We start from the raw sequence: 22,977 nt of genomic DNA, 5'->3' as shown, positions 1-22,977 counted from the left end.
ACAGGAGATGGTCAGAGACTGGGGACGCGGTACAGGAGATGGTCAGAGACTGGGGACGCGGTACAGGAGATGGTCAGAGACTGGGGACGCGGTACAGGAGATGGTCAGAGACTGGGGACGCTGTACAGGAGATGGTCAGAGACTGGGGACGCGGTACAGGAGATGGTCAGAGACTGGGGACGCGGTACAGGAGATGGTCAGAGACTGGGGACGTGGTACAGGAGATGGTCAGAGACTGGGGACGCGGTACAGGAGATGGTCAGAGACTGGGGACGCGGTACAGAAGATGGTCAGACTGGGAACATGGTACAGGAGATGGTCAGAGACAGAGGACGTGGTACAGGAGGCATCCCCCATTGCAGCCAGTGTGCCCCATTGCAGCCAATTGCAGCCAGTGTGCCCAATTGCAGCCAATGTGCCCAATTGTAGCCAATTGCAGCCAGTGTGCCCCATTGCAGCCAGTGTGCCCCATTGCAGCCAGTGTGCCCCATTGCAGCCAGTGTGCCCCATTGCAGCCAGTGTGCCCCATTGCAGCCAATTGCAGCCAGTGTGCCCCATTGCAGCCAATTGCAGCCAGTGTGTCCCATTGCAGCCTGTGTGCCATTTTGCAGCCAGCCTGTGCACTGTGTGCAGGGAAGAGAGCCGCCTCCGCCGCCTGTTTGATAACAGCGCCGGGAACATCACAGCTTTCATTTCAATTGCTGTGTGTTCCCGGCCGTGCGCCGTCACACGCAGCCCCTCCCCCTTCTCCGGGCACTTAGATAGACAGATCATCCGCAGGATTGGACGGATGATCTGTCTATCAAAGTGCCCGGACAAGGGGGAGGGGCTGCCTGTGACGGCGCACGGCCGGGAACACACAGCAATTGAAATGAAAGCTGTGATGTTCCCGGCGCTGTTATCAAAAAGGCGGCGGAGGTGGCTCTCCTGCGCTATGATGGGCGTCACCAGGGGCGGGGGGCAGAGCCCCGCCCCCCACCCAGGCCACGCCCCATTTTCGGCTCCATTATCGGCCGTTTTTCTCTTTCGGCAAATTGCCGAAAAGGGCATTTTCGGCCGATATGTTTCGGCGGCCGAAATTTCGGTGCATCACTATTCTTTACAAAGGAAATGTTTTAATGGCATTGATTTGGTGGTGTTACATGGGCCAGTAAAATCCTTATTAGAATGTTATTGCTCATGCAATTAAAGTGGTTATAAACATCTGAAGTTAATGCATTCTCCTTTGCAGTGTTATGCCCCATACACACGGTCGGACATTCCGTCCACAAAATCCATCGGATTTTTTCAGATGGATTTTGGCCAAAATTTGTCTTGCATACACACGGTCGCACAAAGTTGTCGGAAAATCCGATCGTTTGAAACAAGGCATACACGTATGACGGGACTATGTAGAGCCCAGTAGCCAATAGCTTTCGTCTCCAAATTTTTTCTGAGCATGTGTGGCACTTTGTGAGTCGGATTCACTACACACGATCGGAAAAAGGCAGATCGGATTTTGTTGTCGGAGAATTTTAGATCCAGCTCTCAAACTTTTTCTGACGGAAATTCCGACAGAAAAAGTCCGATAGAGCCCACACACGATCGGATTTTCTGACAACGTAATCCGATCTGACTTTTTCCATCAGAATTTCCTACCGTGTGTATGGGGCAGAATCATTAGAATAATTCTTGTATACTCACTGTCCATGTCACTGTAAGTTCTCGGTTAGTTCCACCTCCACCCCCAACATCTGAAGGAGCATATTTTGGAGCTGTAATACAACCGACACGTCATCAAGAAGTTAGTATGCAAGCATCTTTAACATAGTATCAATAAAAACAAATAGCTTATTATATCTCACTATTATCAATAACTCAATTGACTTTGTTGCCATAGAAAAAGCAATCCACATCTGAAAAATATAACTCTAACAGTACAGACCATTTTATATTGGTATACAAACAGAAATATATAGAAAAACTTTAAAAGAAGACAGGACAGTTACTTTTCCTGCCACCCACACCAACCAACACTGAGAAATACAAAGTGTTCCCTGAAAGGTGCCTGCTCTTAGTGCCGGTTTCCAGCTTCCGGTGCTCAGTAAGCAGAAGTGCAGCCACTTGGCACGGGGCCCAGAAGGCACAGGTCACTTTAGTAGGCACATCTTCCAGGTGTATCCAACAGATAAGGCATGCACATACTTATACTGCCATACCTAGAAATCATCTTTAATCATATAATGGTTGCAGGAAATGTCAACTCTGTACAAAAATAGGGACTTTGCTTTAGCTCTTGCTTTGTAAAGAAACATTAAATGTCCTTATTGGTTAGCATCACAAGCCACAAGATGGAGTCTGGGTTTGTCATTTTTTAACAGAAACAAGGCAGTGATCTCCATTAAAAGGCCAACTCGTGTAAAAGTGATATTGTCTTTTTTTCTTTACAGGGTGTGCAGTGGCTCTGGTTGCTAAATTGGAAGCACGAGTGTCCAAACACAATTGGCCTATGCGTCTATTTATCCAATGAACGCACTTATTTTTTTCATGAATCAAGAAATACCTGCACATTTTTACATATTTAACACATTTTATGAATAAAACACATTTGTAATTCCTACACAGTTTATGTACTATGCAGTGCACTTACCAGCTCCATCGGTTTTAATTTTTGGTGATGGTAGACTAGGTTCACCAGTTCCTAATGTATTGGTTGCTATTACACGAAATTCGTAATCCATCCATGGAATTAAGTCTATTAACCTCGCTGACTCCATATTTCCTTCAATATTAGGAATCTCTAAATGAGGAAACAAACATTATTGTATGGGTAACATTAAATCATGTACTGTTTTTTTTTTATGTGAACAGAATTAAACTCCCAGTACTCACCTGTGATACAAAGCACATACAATGAAAAGGATCAGTGAAAACATTCAAAAAATAATCACAATACATTGTGGGGCAAATCTCAAAGTTACAGCATAAAATGGATACAGTAGGTGACCGCGATATTGTGTCAAATCTCGTCACTGTTTTCGGCGAGATTGACACCTGCAAGTCCCGTCGCAGGAGCCAAAGCTGAGCTGCCTCATTCATCAAGAAAGGAAAAATTTGTTTTTTCCTTTCCCAATGAGCGACAAGCGCTTGCTGACATTGAGACCGGGTTCACACTGGTGCGACACCCGTATTACTTTTGATCCGACTTTCAATGAACGGGGATCCGACTTGGAACCCCACCAATACCAGGCACTGTGTTTGGTATGAATCATGAGGGGGAACGCCACGCCAAATTTTAAATAAAAAATGGCATGGGTTCACCTCTAAGAGCATACCAGGCCCTTAGGTCTGGTATGGATTTTAAGGGGAACCCCCTGTGCCAAAAAAACGGCGTGGAGTCCCCCCAAAATCCATAACAGGCCCTTATCCGAGCACGCCGCCCCCGGCCAGTCAGGAAAGGGGGTGGGGTGGGGACGAGCGAGCGCCCCCCCTTCTGAACCATACCAGGCCGCATGCCCTTAACATGGGGGGTAGATGCTTTGGGGAAGGGGGGCACCCAAAGCACCTTGTTCCCATGTTAATGAGCACAAGGGCCTCTTCCCAACAACCCTGGCCATTGGTTGTTAGTGTCTGCGGGCGGGGGGGTTATCGGAATCCAGGAGCCCCCTTTAATAAGGGGGCCCCCAGATCCTGCCCCCACCCTATGTGAATGAGTATGGGGTACATCTTACCCCTACCCATTCACCTGGGGGAAAAAATTGTCAATAAAAAAAACACACTAGACAGGTTTTTAAAGTAATTTAATAGGCAGTTCCGGGGGTCTCTTCCAAATTCGGGGGTCTCTTCCTACTTCTCCGCTCCCTCCGGCCTCTTCTCCCACTCTCCGGCCTCTTCTCCCGCTCTCTTGTGTCTTCTGCCGGGCTCCTCCGCTATCTTCTGCTCTTTTGCTAGCGTTGGCCCGGTCTTCTCTGTCGTCATCTTCCCTGTTCTCTTCTTCCTATGTGCAGAACAACTTATATAGGCATGGGGCGTGGTCACTGGGTGATGCCACATTGCGACCCCACCCCTTATGACGCCAAAGTCCCGGGGCATGATGGGATCACGCTGGAAACACATTCTCGCGAGCAGGTACTGTAAATGTTCAAACAACCTGCCCTGGGCTTCAACTTTATATCCACTTATTGTTGAATGTTGCACACCTTAAAACACCATCATCAATAACCATGTCTCAAAATACCAACCAAACCATTCTCTTTGCTTCTTCCAAGACCTCCTGCTTTCTAGCTCCCTTGTCATCTCCTTCCAAGCTAGCCTTCAGGACTTCTCCAGAGCCTCTCCCATCCTCTTGAACCTTGCATCTCAATCTTATCGCACTCTATACAGGCATACCCCACTTTTAAGTACACAATGGTGTTTATTTACTAAAGCTGGAAAGTGCAAAATCAGGCTCAATTCTGCATAGAAACCAATGAGCTTCTAACCCCAGTTCAATTAAGCTTTGGTAATGCAACCTGGAAGCTCATGCAGAAGTGAGCCTGATTTTGCACTTTCCAGCTTTGGCAAATAAACCCCATTGTGTAGTTAAAAGTGAGGTATGCCTGTACACCTTCAGGTGATATCTGAAAACCCATCTCTTTAGAGAAGCCTCCATAAGCTCTGTTTCCCACAGTTATTACCTTTTGTATTTGATCCTCTCTTTTAGATTGTAAGCTCTAATGAGCAGGGCCCTCTGATTTCACCTATATTGAATTGAATTGTAACTGTACTGCCTGTCCTCACTATGTAAAGTGCTGTGCAAACTTTAGGTACTGTATAAACCCTGTGTAATAATAATAGTAATAATAATGCTGACCTTAATTTCAGAGTGTAAGGGTATTTCTGACAACATCCTCTGTTTTGTTCTATTCATAGTGCACAGTCCCCACTCTCTTCCTTTCTTCTTCATGCTGTCTCTGTACTAATTCCAGATAGCCTAGTCTTCTTCATGAAACTCTATTGTGTGCCTAAATGCTGACCTGTAGCATTCCTGCCTCTCCTTCATAATGTCCCAATTCAAATTTCACCTCCTCCATTTTCTCCTTGAAATCTGCGATGTGTTGATTTAAGGAAAACACTTCAGAGGCTCTAGGGTATACTATGTTAAAGTGCTTAGATATCCTGCAGTGTTACATATATATAGCATAACACATCATTACAAACCTGTCTTTACATCCTTCCATTCATCTGACAATGCATTTCTAGCCTTCATCTCTTCTGTCAATGAACTCCTAGCTTGAATAGTATATTTAGAAATTGGCTGGTGATTGTCTGTTCCACTACTCCATGTAAGTTTCACAGTTGTGTCTTTTATTTCTTCTGCTCTAACACCACCAGGAGGACCCGGAGGACCTAGCAAAGAAAATTATATTACTTTAGTATAACAGTAAGTAGTGCAGATCTAACATAGCAATGTAAATGCTGCGAAGAATGAAAAAAACAATTCTAACAATTGATATTTGTGTTTAAAATAATAATAATCATAATAATAATAAACAATTATTATTATACTATAGCAAATAAAAAGCGCACTTTAAAATGTAAAACAAGTAAAAGATTTTACTGACTGCTTACTCATTAAAGTGGTTGTAAACCCATTACAACCACTTTAACCTACAGGTAAGCCTAGATTAAGTCTTACCTGTAGGTGCAAAAAATATCTCCCAAACCTAAAAGATTTAGGAGATATTTGCAGAACTAGCTGCACTGATGTCTACGACGCATTCACGGTAGACATTGGGCGCAGGCGCACTGAGTGTGACGATGCCGTTAGTGGCAGCACCAGTGCGTATGCGTGGGAGTGACATAATCGTGGCTCCGGCCAGTCACATGCCTGAGCCGCGATACCCGGAAGTCACTCTGGGATAGATGCTGGCGTCGGAGGAGGAGAACGAGGACTTCGGGGGGGCTTCGATCTCAGATAAGTAATTCATAATGAGCTCGTATGCTATGCATACGAGCTCATTATGCCCTTGTCTTGCAGAGCTTATTTTTATTTTATTTTTATTGCTGAGGCTTTACTTCCTCTTTAAGCATTTAAATATATTTATGTTGCTGGTATACAGAGTTACTCAGATTTGCATAGGGAGGTTTAATGCTGACACCCAAATCTATCTGTCTACTCCTCACCTCACTCCTTCAGTCTCCTCTCGCATTACTAACCTGCTAACTGACATATCAGCGTGGATGTCACACCATTTCCTTAAACTAAACCTCTCTAAAACTGAGCTATTAATAATCCCCCCTGCACATGCCCCCCTCCATGACTTTTCCATCAAAATCAACAATGCAACCATCAGGCCCTCCCCTCACGCCAGGGTACTAGGTGTAACCCTAGACTCTGACTTGTCATTTCAGCCCCAAGTCCAATCGTTGTCAAAAGTTTGTAGATTTCACCTCCGTAACATCTCTAAGATCCTCATTCACTCCCTTGTTATCTCTCGCCTTGACTATTGCAACTCCCTTCTCATTGGCCTGCCTCTCCATAGGCTATCTCCTCTTCAGTCTATCATGAATGCTGCTGCCAGACTTATCCACCTTACCAACCGCTCAGTGTCTGCCAACCCTCTCCTCCAATCCCTACACTGGCTCCCAATCACCCAGCGAATTAAATTCAAAATACTAACCACCACATACAAAGCCATTCACAACTCTGCCCCGAGCTACATCACCAATCTTGTCTCCAAATATCACCCAAACCGTCCCCTCCGTTCTTCTCAAGACCTCCTACTCTCAAGCTCTCTTGTCTCCTCCTCCCACACTCGTCTCCAGGATTTCTCCAGAGCCTCTCCAATCCTCTGGAACTCACTACCTCCACCGGTCCGGCTATCCTCTACTCTTGCTACCTTCAGACGATCCCTGAAAACTCATCTATTCAGGGAAGCCTATCACGTCTCAAACTAATCTCCTACCACTTCCATAAACTCATTCCCAACAATTATAACCTTCTGTACCACCTGCCCCACCCTCTTAGATTGTAAGCTCTTCTGAGCAGGGTCCTCTTAATCCTCTTGTATTTAATTGTATTGTAACTGTATTGTCTCCCTTTTATATTGTAAAGCGCTGCGTAAATTGCTGGCGCTATATAAATCCTGAATAATAATAATAATAATAAGTTATTTGGGCCAAAATTTCCCCCTTACACAGCTGTCACAGTAACGGGTCTTCCTATTCCAAGATTTGCACTCCCCTTGTGTTCTGACATCTATAACACTGGATTTCCTAGCTCTTTCTTTTACAACATTTACCAGGACAAATAGAGAGGATGAATTCTCCCAGCAGGGACAGAGAAAGCAAAACAAGCCTGACAGACGATCTAACCCACCCCATTTCTACCAAAAACGTTAAAAAAAAAGTTATGGCTATACATACACTTTGAAATTCAATTCTGAAAAATACACAAATAAAAGGACTATTTACATGCTTATACATAACAATGGTTACCTCTGACTACTAGGTCAGCTGATGCAGAAGAGTTGTCCACAATGGTCTGCGCAATACAAGTATATCTTCCAGCATGCTTGAGTTGTGCATTTCTGATAATAAGTTCACTACCAACATCACTCTGTTAAAAAAAAAATGTTTGTAGGCACTTTAGTTAATGAAAGCCATCTACAGTTTTGTCTATGTTTAGATAGTTAATTGTTAAATTCAGTAATCTAAACCAATGTCATTGCATATACGCCCTTTTGAGCATGGTGAAATTAAAAATAAAACACAGATCACCTGCCTGTATACTATATTAATGATACATAAAGTTAGGCCTCATATGACTTACATCTTGCAATATTTCTTTACTGGTGTTAAAGGAACATATCTTAAGGGCCAGTCCCCACTGCGTCCGATGTGATTCGCACCACACTGCAGTACAAATCAAATACGATCTCTGTGCAATGCAATTTCCGCCATACAAATAGTATGGTTGAATTCGCATCACATTCTGACCCTTTTTTTTGGTCCACAGCAGAATCGGATCGCATGGGTGTTCACACCCATGCGATCGATTCCTGTCCGAATTTGCTGTTTGCACTGCGATATGCAAAATGATTAAGGATGTCATTAACTTTCAATCGACACTCCCAGCAGGTTGCATAGGGCAGCGTGAACTGCCACCGGGAGACATACGATGAGGGAACCCGCAGTGCGGGGTTCCCGTATCGCTGCAGTGTGAACCGAGCCTAACTCCTTATAAACTACTTGGATGAAAAGATCCTTCCATATATAGGAATTAGGAAAATACTAAACTAAGCTGCATTTTGCAAATTTGAGGGTTTATAACTAAACATGGGCCTATTGCTTACAAGAATGATTATTGAATTTAGAAATAGTCACTGTACCAGGGGTGACCCGACATATATTTCTTCTGCTTATTTTTGTTGTTTTTTTTCTCTTCCCTTTCCCTTTTTTCTTCCTCTTTTTTAATCCTTTCCCTTTTTGCTATTTCAAATAGAAAAACAATACAATGAATCGCATCTTCCTGTAGCTCACAAAGTTATCCCATAATTCAAATATAATTGAAATATCAACATGTTTCGAGCATAGGTACAGCTTACAATGTCTGTAAACAAACACCTTTAATTCCCTTTGTCTCCCCTTCAAGAAGAGGAATACAAAGGAGAAGGGAGGGAACAACAGAGGGAAAGTGTTCATATAAAAAGAGAGAGGGGAAAGATACAATACAATGTATTATTCTTAAATTCAAACCAATTTGCCCATGTCTTAAACAATTTTCTTCTGTTTGCCAGACACAAGCATTTGCGAATTTTACTAATGAATAGTCCCAATGGATTGCCCAATATATCTCTATACTGATTTTTTGCTTTTGCTGTCATTATTATTATACAGGATTTATATAGCACCGACAATTTGCACAGAGCTTTACAAAAGTAGGGAAGACAGTACAATTACAATATAATTCAATACAGGAAGAATCAGAGGGCCCTGCTCATTGGAGCTTGCAATATAGGAGGGAAGGCCAAGTGATACGAAAGGGTAATAACTATGGGGGGTGAGCTGATGAAGAAAATAAAAGAACAGTTGTTAAAGTGGTGTTGCCACCAAAAAAAAAAAAAAATTGCTTAAAATTCATAAAAAATAAATAAATAAAATAATTGGAAAAAAAAATGTACTCACCTCTAAATGCCTGTTGGTAGGGGGTCCCTCGTAGTCTGCCTCCTTCATTAGTCTGCCTCCCGAGCTGGTGACATCACTTCCCCTTGGCGTCATGTGTCATGTGTCCCAGATGACTGGACGGCGTATCATGGCGCGCGGCGCTGCGCGCGCTTGCGCAGTGGGTGCCCGGCTGTGAAGCCACAGCCGGGTGCCCACAGTAAGAATGCCAGCATCGCGAGCGGAGTGGGAAACGAGGGGGGGTTTCGTTCCCCCACATCGCTGGACCCTGGGACAGGTAAGTGTCTGATTATTAAAAGTCAGCAGCTGCAGTATTTGTAGCTGCTGACTTTTACATTTTTTGTTTTAGGGGGCACCCCACTTTAAGTGGAGGCAGATTAGGCTTCTTCAAACGTTTTCAGGGAACGCCTAAAAGTAGATAGATTTGGAGATAGTCTGACAGATTGGGGTAGGGTATTCCAAATGATGGGAGAGGCTTGGGAGAAGTCCTGGAGGCGGATATGGGAGGAGATGATGAGGGAGCTAGAGAGCAGGAGGTCTTGGGAGGATTAAAGAGGACAATTAGGTTGGCATTTTAAAAATAAGCAAGTGATGTAGCTGCGGGCAGAGTTGTAGAGGGCTTTGTACGTTATTGTTAGTATTTTGAATTTAATTTGTTGGGTGAGTGGCAGCCAATGGACGGATTGGCAGTATCACTTCAAAAGATTAAAATAGCTTGGTTTTACTTTACGAATGGATAGCTGGGAGCAGAACAGATGAAAGAAAACCATAAAGGATTTAATCATATTTAAAAATGGGAATCACAAATACGCAAGTTAACTTCAACTAGTGAGAATTTTGATGTTTTTGTGCAGAGTTCCAGTTTTAAGAGAAACTTACATTTATTTTTATTTTTTCAACTGTACCAAGACCACTATTATAATCTGCCCACTTTTCTGAAAATCCATAACTAGGCACTTCTGAATTAATGTTCAGTATGTTCACAAACTACAGTTTAGAAATTAAATTTGTGATTTTCAAAGTCAAAGTAATTAAAGTAACCTCAGATAATTAAGACATATTAATTAACACCAGCAAAAAAAAACTAAACACGAACAGATACCAGACTACAAAAACTGCCAGGCCTTCAGCGCTTTGATTAGTCATATGTTTAAGAGCTGAGCAATGTGTTAAGTCATTAGAGACGATTCTGGCATCCAGCGCACAAACCATGGCAATTATAGCTGCAAAGTAGTTGCGCCCTTGGTCGTTTTGCTGCAGGAAACTAGCACATCGAAATATGCCCACAGCACTTATGAAATCAGTAAAAACAACTCTGAAGATTTATAAAAAGCATATGCATTTTTTAGCTGATTGGCTCTAGTGTTAAAATGTGCTGTTAAACAGCCATGATGCAGTTAGAAGAAATGTACAAATAAAAGTCAATTTCATGCATTTCAGTAAGAAAAAGTACATGAAATATAATCATGATGAGTGGGGAAGGCAATTAGGCATTGTACATGCAGGCTTCTAAAGTGTGTACACCACTAAAAAACATTTGCAAAGCTTTCAGCAAGCTGCAAGAAGCCTGTTTAAAATAACCTTTAGGCCCCTTTCACACTGGGGCGGGGGCTGTATTGGCAGTAAAACAGTGCTATTTTTAGCACTGCTTTACTATTGTTTTAGCAGCGTTTTAAAGGGTTAAAACCAACACAAGGGTTAAAACCAACACAAAGCACTGCTGCAGCAGCGCTTTTGCCGGCGGTATAGCCACGCTGCCCCATTGATTTCAATGGGCAGGAGCGGTGAAGGAGCAGTGTATACACCGCTACTTCACCACTCCAAAGATGCTGCTAGCAGGACTTTTTTTTACCATCCTGCTAGAGCACCGCTCCAGCGTGAAAGCCCTCAGGGCTTTCACACTGGAAACACAGCAGTGGCTGTTTTAGGGTGCTTTGTAGGCGCTATTTTTAGAGCTGTAGCGCCTGCAAAGCGTCCCAGTGTGAAAGGGGTCTTAAGTACAGTTGGGGTATATTAAAGGGTATGCACACCCTAATGCCTTGTTTACACTGCTCACCCTTAAAGAATACGTTTACCTTTTGTAATACATTACATGCTACAACCCATATCCAGGCTATAACATGTTACAAATCCACCGGCCCCTGCAGTGCCCAACTCTCTGCTGTGACAGGAAGCAGGGGATCTTCTCCCCCTGCTCTCTGTCATAATCTGAAAAGAAGGTGGCATCATCCATTTACAGTGTTCTGTGAATGGAAAACGACAACATCCAACAGCCTTTGCAGCTGTCAGCTTGTAGTTCTCAATGAAGTACCACAACGTTGTTGAGTACTGTGGTAGTTCATTGATGCTTCCTGTTAGTGTGTAACTGCTTGGTTGTGCAAGAGCCATACGTTGCACCCAAAATCTGCTGCTTGAAGGTGCAATGCTTTCCAGGCTCCCAATAAAAAAAGAAAATGCTTAGTAAATAAACGTTTCTTTACCATAATAATGTGCATTTATTATTTCTTTAACCCCTTGGTGTCGGCGAAAGCAAATATTCGACCTCTCACCGCTTTGCATCATAGCCAGGATACTTTTACATTGCGGCGCAGCAAAAATGATCCCTACTGTCACGTTCGGCAGGCAGTACTACCTGCCAATATAACCCATTAAACCAAATGGGGGCATCCCGCAATCACAGAAGCCCATGTGCATGGTTTAAGGGGTTAAAACAGGTGGTGAGGAGGTAACACAACACCTCTTTCTCAAATGCACTGCATGTGTAAAGAGTTTTCACATTCTGTGACATCACCACTCACCAGCCTGCAGGACGAGGTCCGCAGCTGTGTTTGTTTGAATATCTTCTTTCATTTAATTTCTGAAAGTGCATTGAGACTTTTTCAATAAATGCTTGTTTTCACATACTGCACTATGAAGTTTCTCCCTTAATACCTCCACGTGCTGGAGAGGATTATTGGTGGAGCTGGGAGTATATAAGAAGTTTTCCCATATTCAGGCGAAGTTACAGTGACTTGCAAAAGTATTCACCCGCCCCCCCCCCCCCCCCCCCCTGGCTTTTTAACTATTTTGTTACATTACAGCCTTTAGTTCAATGTTTTTTTTTTTTATCTGAATTGAATGTGATGGATCAGAACACAATAGTCTAAGTTGGTGAAGTAAAATTAGAAAAAGAAACACATAAAACTATTTTTCAGAAATAAAAAAATTATAATTGGCATGTGAGTATTGTGCGTATGTATTCACCCCCTTTATTATGAAGCCCATAAAATGCTCTGGTGCAACCAATTACCTTCAGAATTCACATAATTGGTGAAATGATATCCACCTGTGTGCAATCTAAGTGTCACATGATCTGTCGTTACACATATGCACCTTTTTGAAAGGCCCCAGAGGCTGCAACACCTAAGCAAGAGGCACCACTAACACTGCTAACACTAACAATGCCATGAAGACCAAGGAACTCTCCAAACAAGTAAGGAACAATGTTGTTGAGAAGTACAAGTCAGAATTAGGTTATAAAAAAATATCCAAATCTTTGATGATCCCTAGGAGCACCATAAAATATATCATAACCAAACGGAAAGAACATGGCACAACAGCAAACCTGCCAAGAGACGGCCACACCCCAAAACTCACGGACCGGGCAAGGAGGGCATTAATCAGGGAGTCAGCACAGAGACCTAAAGTAACTGTAGCAATCTATGTAGAGTAAACTCACCTTTATTAACTAATAAGAACCTAGAAGTGACGCAGAAAGCTAACTAGCTTTAAGTGGAATCCCCAAAGACAGCATTACATTACATATGACAATAATTAGATGCACTGATAACACAAAACTGTATGGACTATTACCAATGCATGCTAAAGGGTTCCCCATATAATTGCTTAGAAGTTAATTCTATAAAAATAAAAATAAATAATTACAACAATTATGTCATTAATAAATGTAAAATAAATCCAAAAATGCAATAAATAAAGGCTTGGCTTGTACAATTCTAAAAATTCTTAATGAATATCCCATTGACATGCTCCAACTATTTTGTTATAGGTCTAGTATACTGTATATACAGTATGTAGTTCTAAGTAGGGATGAGTCGAACACCCCTCGGATCGGTTCACAGCAGAACATGCGGCCAGGAATAAAAATTTGTTCAAACCCCCGAACATTGTTAAAGTCTATGAGACACGAACACGAATAATCAAAAGTGCTAATTTATATATAGGCTTATATGCAAGTTATTGTCATAAAAAGTGTTTGGGTTTAAAAGTGTTTACATTTAAAAGTACTCACTGCTATAATGAATTGTCAGTCCCTGAAATACACATAAAAGTCATTGAAAAAAAACAACATGGGATTCCCCCACAGTCCATTACCAGGCCCTGTGTCTGGTATGAATATTAAGGGGAACCCGAACCAAAATTTAAATAAAAAATTGCGTGGGGTGTCTAAATAAAAAATTGCGTGGGGGGTCCCCCCCAAATTCTATACCAGGCCCTTCAGGTCTGGTATGGATATTAAGGGGAACCCCACACCAAAATGTAAAAAAAAATGGAATGGGAGTGTAGGGTAGGTAGGGTGTACTGTTGCCTTTGACATTAGTATGATGAGCTACAGTACATTCAAGTTATGGATAAACATACTTTTCTCAGCCATTCAGATTCGCTGCTATGAATGCTGAGAGAAGCTATTTATTGGAAAGAAGTCAGGTGATCTGAGTCTTCCCGCCCAGAGCTGCGGCATGGGTGGATGGTGTGTGGAATAGCTCCTGGCTTCTAGGCTTGAAGCTGGAGGCCTATCCAGGTGGTCTGCTGGCTGCTAGGCCTATCCGAGTGTTCAAGTTTCTGTTGAGAAAAGCTTGCTTCGAAAAAGTGTGCAAAATCCTTCTGAGAGGGATGGAGTTCTAAGGCAGCACCAGAGGTGACTCTTCACGGACCAGGGATCCATGAGGTGGCTGGGAGAGCTTCAAGAGAGAATTCAGTATGCTGCTTTGAGTAAAGCTCAGTTACTATAGGAGACAGCCTATCCTACAAATTACAGATGTGCTGGTTCAGATTAACCACTTCCCGCCCGGCCTATAGCAAAATGACAGCCGGACGGTGGTTCAGTTATCCTGACTGGGCGTCATATGACGTCCTTCAGGATAACAGCTGCCACGCCGCCACTGGACCACCAAGGAAGCCGCCAGGACCACCAGGGAAGTGGGCAACACGTGGATGGCCAGGTATGTACCACATGCCCATCCACATGTGCCCAATCTGTGCCAATCAGTGCCCACAAATGGGCACTGACTGGCATCATAAAGTAACAGATACAGTGACAAATGCCCAGCAATGTCACCCATCAATGCCACTCATCAGTGTCCATCAGTGCCACCTATTAGTGCCCATCTATCAGTGCCCATCTGTGCCTCCTATCAGTGCCACCCATAAATACCCACCAGTGCCACCCATAAGTACCCATCAGTGCCGCCTATGAGTACCCATCAGTGCCACCTATGAGTGCCCATCAGTGCCACATACCAGTGCCTCCTATCAGTGCCCATCGGTGCCACCTAACAGTACCCATCAGTGCCACTTATCAGTGCCCATCAGGGCCCATTAGTGCCACCTCATCAGTGCCACCTCATTGGTGCCACCTCATCGGTGCCCATCAGTGCAACGATAGTGCCCGTCATTAAAGAAGGAAACTTACTTATTTACAAAAAAATTTACAGAAACAAAGAAAAACTTGTTTTCTTTCAAAATTTGCAGTCTTTTTTTATTTGTTGCGCAAAAAATAAAAATCACAGAGGTGATCAAATACCACCAAAAGAAAGCTCTATTTGTGGGAACAAAATGATAAAAAAATTGTTTGGGTAAAGTGTAGCATGATCGCACAATTGTCATTCAAATTGCGACAGCGCTGAAAGCTGAAAATTGGCTTGGGTGGGAAGGTGTCTAAGCGCCTGGTTGAAGTGGTTAATGGCTTTTTTTCCTGTACTGCTGTCTACCTTATCTCATCTGCCAATCTGCTTATTTGCTGATCATTACTAAGGGTGTCCTGTGCCCTATCCCCTCTCTCTCACATTTTTCCTGTTTAAGAAATAATTGTCTTTCTTGTGTAACCTCCCTGGTGGTATGATTATGTCAGATTTTTGAATCTCTAAATGGTACATTGTTTTGCATAGAAATTTGGCATTTTATTTTGAAGGCCTGTAATTCTTAGTAATAACACACTTAAAGAGGAAGTAAACCCTGATGAGTATACTTCCTCTTTCATTCCCTGCAAAGGCAAAGCATAATGGACTACTATGCATCGCATAGTAGCCCATTATGTGTCACTTACCTGACACAGGAGCCAGCGATGTCACCGCTGTCCCCTGTAGTCTGGCGCATCCATCTTTTCGGTGGGGTCTCACAGCTCCGCCGCTGTCATTCGGCGGAGCCGCGATGACGTCACTCCCGCGCATGCGCACTGGAGCCGACACACGCGGCAGCTCCGTTTTTGGAAATGTCGCGCTCAGTGCGCCTGCGCGCCGCTGTCTACGGCGCATGCGCCATAGACAGCGGTGCCTGTCTTCGGGCAAATATCTCCTAAACCGTATAGGTTTAGGAGATATTTCTTGGACCTACAGGTAAGCCTTAATCTAGGCTTACCTGTAGGTCAAAGTGGTTTGTAAGGGTTTACAACCACTTTAAATCTGTCAAAACAAGAGTCTAGTAGATATCCCGGGTATGATAAAGTTTGAAACACAAAATCATAAATTATAATATAATAAATAACGATAAATAATTACAAAAAATAATAATATAATAATAATAATAATAATAAAATTCATTTCCCCACCAATCACTATAACGCAATTCTGCAAGTGTTATAATTTAAAATTGCTGTTTTCTAGCTGATCTAAAACCACTTTTGACGTAAAGGGACACTTTTTGGATACCATGGACAATCTCAAGTTTCCAGGCAGAAAGAACAGTATATACTGTATAATATAAAAGTGCATGCAGGGCACTGGACAAAGCACTAGGGATAAAAGGGGGGTGAAATTATTTGATACAGTAATGTAATCTGTAAGTGAATGGAAAGGAGTGAACGGAGCCCTGCACACAGTGCATCGGACGGATGGTCCAGCGAAGGACACAGTGGGGGGACATTGCAGGATCCTAGTGACAAGGTAAGTACGCTGTACCAGGATTCTGCAATGCAATCCTGAGTGTGGCTTGGGGTTACCGCTAATGGTATTAAAATTTAACCTCGAGCCACACTCGGGAATACCGTCAGCAGGGTTAAGCATGAACGTGACTGGCACCCAACTTTCTTTCTTGATCATCACCCACCATGCCCAGTACTCTGCACCTTGAGGAATTATGACAGCCCTCCCTACCTCTGGAAGTCACCATCAGGCTCCTGGAAAATCAGGGTAGGCACTACATCTGTTTACCTGCATCTTGTATCTTTTGCACAATATACCTAAGGTTGAGCAGAGAACTACAGTATTTGGATCTATTGTATTGTTTTTTTGTTGTACATCCTGGGACTGGGCAGAGTGTTCTTGGGCTCCCAAGGACTTTGCTGCCTGTTCATGTAGTATTTAGGTTTTGTACAAATGGACTTTAACAGTGTGTACAACAAGCTTTACAAAACTTTCAAAACTTGCAAAACTTTCAGCAAGCTATGAGCAGCTTTTTGCACAATTTAGGGTAACCATTAACTTAATCAGAGAAAAAAAGGCACCACTCACCAACCGAGTGCATTAGTATGTAGATGAATGTGGCCTCAGCCAGCAGCGCTCCAGTCACTCCCCCCCCCCCGACCAAGTCCCGGTGATCGGGGTAAAACATGTCAGGGGGCATGCCTGGAGTGGCACTGTCTGAGGCCACATTCATCTACATACTAATGCACTGGGTTGGTAAGAGGTGCCTTTTCTTCTCTTTGATAATGCTCTTACACCTCTGAATGGCGCACTGACGCCAGCTCCCTTCACTACAACCAGCGGGGAGATCTGTCTCAGCTTAGAGCGGCACTGCAGGTTTCATTTGAACCATTAACTTAAAATAAAATAACTATTAACTAATTATTATTAGTTAATAAAGATGAGTTTACTCTTTATGGATTGCTACAGTTTTTAATAAACTATTCAGTACATTTGTACTGCCAATTTAAGACATGGTTTTATTTGATTTATATGGATTATGATATATGAAGGTCATACCATGTAACCAATACGTGATGCAAACAATTACAGAAGCATGTATTTTTGGAAATGCCGCTGTTAAAAGCATCGCAGCTGCGGTTTCCAAAAATAACTTTAATATGATAGGTTTTACCACATTATGGTTCCACCTTGTAAATGTCTCCAGTGGCTAACCAGCATTTAGCAGTATTGCACACTAGGGAGTATTACTGGCTTGAAGTAAAGGGGAACATGAACATAGTTTCCCCGTGAAAGCGTGAAGTCCTCCCAACATGTAGTTTGTGGTGTCACGATGGCATCCTTTCCTGAAGGCTGTATGAGCTTAGTGGCACAGAGAAGGCTTACAAAGCACACATACAGGAATGCATCAGCAGTTTCTGACCACATACAGTATTTAGTCCATGATGTCAAAAGCCTCAATGTAACTGAGGAACAAATTACAGGAATAAAAAAGTTACTAAAGAAAAAAAAAAGAAAAATGTTGTGTGTTAATACAGCACACATTCAATTATTTACCAAACAAGCAATACAATTAAATTGAATTGGTAGTTAAAATATACCTAAAGAAAAAACTTTTTATTTTTTTTATTTTGGATAAGGGAGGATTAAAACCACTGTCAGATTTTTTTCTGCTTTACGCCCATCTGCAGCTCATTGGGAAGATTTCCCTTATTTTTTACTTTGTGTCATGTAGACTCGACAGGAAGTGATATAATATTTTTCCAATGTGAGATAAATCCTATTTTAGGCAGCTGTCACAGGAACAAGTGTCTCCATTGAAAGACTTCTCCTTAATTCCTGTTCTGGTGGTAAATTAAAATTTTGAGTAAACATATATTTTCATTCCCTGTGGCAATTAGGGCAATTAGAGAACATGCATCTCATTAACAGGGCAAATACAGCAACAAAAACCTTGACAATCAATCCAAAACTGAATAAAAATGTGTTATCTTTAGCTATACTTTAAATGTCTCTGATACTCCTCTCCAGAAGGCCAGTTAAGGCTCTTTCACACAGGCATCGATTTCTACTGCAACCTTAATGTGCACTAAAGCACCTACAGCGTTAAGGAATGCTTTAGTTGCGTTGCACAAGCATTCATGTTGCGTCAGGCAATGTTCCTTAAATGCCCTATGAGATGTGTGTTTATTTGTACAAGGCCAAAATGGGGAATGATCACGTTTGACATTTCACAACTGCACTTTAAATGCACGGTAAATGCCATAGGCGCTGTTACAGTGCATTTACAATGCACTTGCGGTATGTTTCAATATAAGTGAATGGAGGTGGTTGTGAAGCATCAACGCCTGCCAAACACTGCAGGCAGTGTTCATTTTTGTCTTGACGCAATGAGAAGCAATGCTATTGCTGCAATGTGAACACCTCCGTCTCCATCTACCTCAGGTCAGCTGAGGAAGGTCCCTCAAAACATTTCCAGTGACCCTGAACTCCAGGTGGACATTACCATCCATCGTCCATTGACACCGGGAACAAGGAAGCCACAGCACTACACATGCTTGCTGGCCTGTCAGAGCCATTTCCCTATTAACAGTCAGTGGCACAGAGATTCTGACTTTGTGCCTGCAGCAGCTCATCATCCATCCTTCCAGCTGCACCCTTTCAGGACAGAGAGAGCAGTGCCACTCTGAGTGCTGTATGTTAGACTCCTTTCACACTGCTGCACCCATAGCGTCGGCAGCATTTTACCGTCAGATTTGCAGCACTTTTCGGCCACTAGTGGGGCGCTTTTACCCCCGCTAGCGGGCGAGAAATGGTTAAAACCGCCTGCAATATGCCACAATAGCTGCGTTTTGCCGGTGGTAATGCAGAGCTTCCCCATTGATTTCAATGGGGAGCAGCAGTGGAGGAGCGGTAAACACACCGCTCTTTCACCGCTCCAAAGAAGCTGCTGCCATGACTTTTCCTGACGTCCTGCCAGTGCAATGCTCCAGTGTGAAAGCCCTCGGGCTATCACACTGGAATGAATGGAGCAGCAGTTTGAGGGCGGATTGCAGGCGCTATTTCTAACGCTATAGCGTCTGCAAAACGCCCTCTGTGTGAAAGGGGTCTTAGTATAAAATTTCCAAGTTTAATATGACCACATAAAACTCACATTTGAGTAGTTAAAACAAGCATTTTGGAGGATTAGACTCCTAGGATGTCCGGTGCGTCCAGCTGGGCAGCAGAGATCTTGTAGTACCTGGTGGTTCCGGTGGTTTCCGAGGCTCCGGGGCTGGTGTAGATCAGACGGCAGGCAGGTCCACACTGATGAGGGGCGTGGTCGAGATCACGTTCGGAGCATGCATGCTCATTCATCAGGCATATGGAGCAGTTTTTTTTTTTGAGGTATTTATGGAACGAGAAAGGGCAGTACAGGGGACTGCAAGTCACAGCAGACCAGCATCAGCACCTTTTTCCTAGAACACCCATGCCTTTATAATGCAGTCATCCTATTGCCGCGTACATACGGGCGGACTGTATGGCCTACTTAGTCCGTCGAAACACATTTCAGCGGACAGTCCGCTCGTGTGTGGGCTTCAGCGGACTTTTTCAGCGTGCAGTCTGGCGTACTAAGTATTTCGGATTTTTCGAAATTCTGTCCGTCATACTTTGGTTTCAGCGGACAATCCGCTCGTGAGTAGGCTAGTTCGACGGACTAAGAATGGCGCATGCTCAGAAAGGATTTACACGGCGGAAGGGTGCATTGCTGTGTATTGGACTTCCTATTTCTAGTCCCGTCGTACGTGCTGTACACGTCATCGCGCAAGCTTTCGACGGACTGTTTGTGCATCCGTGTGTGGTCAAGTCCGTTCATTCGAAAGTATGACGGACTGTCCGTCGGATTGTATGACGGACTAAGTAGGCCATACAGTCCGCCCGTGTGTACGCGGCTTTTGGAAGACTACTGTATGTGCTCTGTTTAGGAAATTTGAGGACACAATCATATTCATCAAACACCAGTGGTGGGATATGTTGTTCCTACAATCCAAAATCCCCCCTAGGGGCCTAAGGATTAAACACAGATGCTCCTTCCTCACGACAAAAAGAATGGGAATATGTGTCGGAATTTCGTTCACAAAAATGGATAGAGATTTTACGACAAAAAAGAAGATAAATTAGTTACATTAGTTGATAAAGTCAAGCCCAAACTGACCATCTTCCTACCACTTAGTATAATATCCTTAAAAAGAAAAAGAAAAAAGATGAGGATTCCCTAATTCAGGTAAAATAAATAAAATTAGAAAAGATGTTGATGACTATACTTAACTAAAGTCTTCAATTGGAAAGATAAAACATGCAACTATATACCCCCTTTACTTCCCCCACCTCATCACCCCAATTGGTCTACAGAATATGCCCACAAATGACCACCGAGGCCATTTCACAATCCTACATCAGGTTCCTACACTCTACCTCCTAGAGCTACTAGACCACAGTCTCACAGCCCCATCACATATCTGCACAGATGCCTAAATCATCTTCCTCTGAATCTGCTAACCATACACTATCCAATCCCCACTCGCTCCAACCCAAACCAGAACTCATAAACATGCTCGTACCACCACTACCCACTACCCAAGCTTCCTCGGCTCCTACTGAGACTTCTCCACAAATCCCAGTCATCTCTTGCAATCTCTCTGTGCCTCCACTTGAGATTCCAACAACTCAAACCCCCACTCCTATACAACACGGAGTAGGATCCACAGGGGGCCCTACCCCTACAATTATATTAGGAAACCCATCTACTACTGGCGTAATGGATAATACACCTATCACTAAAACCCCCCCAACCTGCCCTTAAAAAAAGCTCAACGAAAAGGCAGACGGGGTGGGGTTATAAGAGGACACAAAGAGAAAGGGCAAACTACCCAAACTGTAAAAATGTATCACTGTCCAAATACACACTCAGCTCTGAGGACACAGCCCTTTTGAGCAAAGGTCTGAGCTTTGCTCCCTCAGCCTGTCCCAACTCCATCGTTCTATTTGTAGACCTTAACAAATTCGTTCAGAACCTTGCGATAAAAAGATTCCACAGTATTCAATATGCCAAAAATAGCCTTACCAAGGATTCTGAACCTGATAACACCCTAGAGGATTCAGCTATTCATCCCACTCTGGACGCGTCCTGCTTGGCCCTATTAGAGGACCTGTATACTGATGATGATGATGCATACACCACATATCTAACACAACATCTCCCCACTTCTCCACCAATACAACATATCGCATTTCGACCTAAATTCGTTTTTAATCCCACCCATGTAAAAGGACCATACATTCAGAGTTTTTATCAGGTCGTCTTTTATGATATCAAGCGCATGTGCCAACAGACCTCCAACGCTATGTTCTATCACAATGTCTTCCCATCCAAAAGATCATCTCTCAAGGCTTTTACTAACAATACCAATATCATTATAAAACCAGCTGACAAGGAAGGAGAGATTGTTGTCCAAGATAGAGATGCATAATTAAGAGACACCCATAGACTCCTGTCTGACTCTAATACCTACATTAAACTTCCCCGTAACCCACTACCCCAATACAGTTCCAAAACTAAAAAGTTGGTCGATAGGGCCGCCCAAAAAGGGATCGTTAATAAATCGGAGGCCACCTTTCTCAAACAAGACGATTATCAAGACACCATACTTTTATCCGGGAACCAACCTATTTGTGGTGGCTGTCCCTTGATGTCTGCTCACTGTATGCATCCATTTCCCATGACACTGGGCTTGAGGCAGTGCAACATTTCCTTCTTCAAAATCCCCTAATAAACCCTAGGCAAGCCCAACTCATTTTGGAATTCACACAATTTTGTTTAACTCACAATTATTTTCATTTTGAGAATCAGTACTACTTACAGATTCAACGCACAGCTATGGGGGCACATTTTGCCCCCAGCTATGTCTAACCATGGGCCTCTGTGAACAGCGTGCCATTTGGCACAACAATCCCAACACATAATTTATTTTGTCATCATCTGGGATGGCACTCAATCCCAGGCTGACGACTTTGTCGCCTATTGCAATACTAACTTAGTTGTTGTTGCTTACATCAGTTTGTGACCCCGATACACTGGCCTTTCTTGAATTGGGCCGCACCGACACCACAATATATGCCACAAACTACACTAAACCCACTGAAATGTAAAAAATATATATTAGTGATAATAATTAAAAAATGGTGATAATATGAGTGTAATAATAATAATGTAAAAATAAAAAATACAAAGTGTTCAATCTTCTGTGCAACTAAAACACACCAAGGATCATGACCACCACCACACAAAATATGCGCTTACCAAAAGGCAAGCGATTTCATGCCCATAGTCAATCTTCACAGCACCTCCTCAGACCATGATCACAGTAGGCTCCCTTATTGAATGAAACAGGCCGGGGCCATCAACAGCAGCACGTGAAGCAGAAAAGCAGTACTCAGGATTCCAAGGAAATGGAAAGAAGACCCACCATATTTTTTTTTTTTTACATTATTATTACACTCATTATCACCATTTTTTTTTATTATGACTAATATATATTTTTTACATTTCATATTTATTGCTACTATTAATCTAATATTTTTTATTTTTCCATGAATTCTTATGAAATTTAGGTATTTATTAAGTTTTCACTGGACTATTTTTCATTTATTGGAC

At 42.9% G+C, this 22,977-nt stretch overlaps 1 protein-coding gene across 2 annotated transcripts in view; it reads right to left on the bottom strand.

Annotated features, from left to right (window-relative positions):
- Nucleotides 1–22,977, bottom strand: part of CNTN1 (contactin 1) — a 261,330-nt gene that overhangs the window by 35,293 nt on the left and 203,060 nt on the right. For both annotated transcript variants that reach the window (XM_077472309.1, XM_077472310.1), the window contains 4 exons: nucleotides 7,459–7,579; nucleotides 5,179–5,367; nucleotides 2,630–2,779; nucleotides 1,684–1,754 (listed from right to left, as the gene is read on the bottom strand). In XM_077472309.1, coding sequence (XP_077328435.1) covers nucleotides 1,684–1,754; nucleotides 2,630–2,779; nucleotides 5,179–5,367; nucleotides 7,459–7,579 — 531 coding nt within the window. The remainder of the gene's footprint in view (nucleotides 1–1,683; nucleotides 1,755–2,629; nucleotides 2,780–5,178; nucleotides 5,368–7,458; nucleotides 7,580–22,977) is intronic.

Source organism: Lithobates pipiens, unplaced genomic scaffold (assembly GCF_037356315.1).
Source record: "Lithobates pipiens isolate NorthernLeopardFrog02 unplaced genomic scaffold, aLitPip1_a1.2 Scaffold_8, whole genome shotgun sequence".
Classification (NCBI taxonomy): Eukaryota; Metazoa; Chordata; class Amphibia; order Anura; family Ranidae; genus Lithobates; species Lithobates pipiens.
The sequence above is the reverse complement of the archived record's forward strand: the minus strand, read 5'-3'. Positions and strand labels throughout refer to the sequence as shown.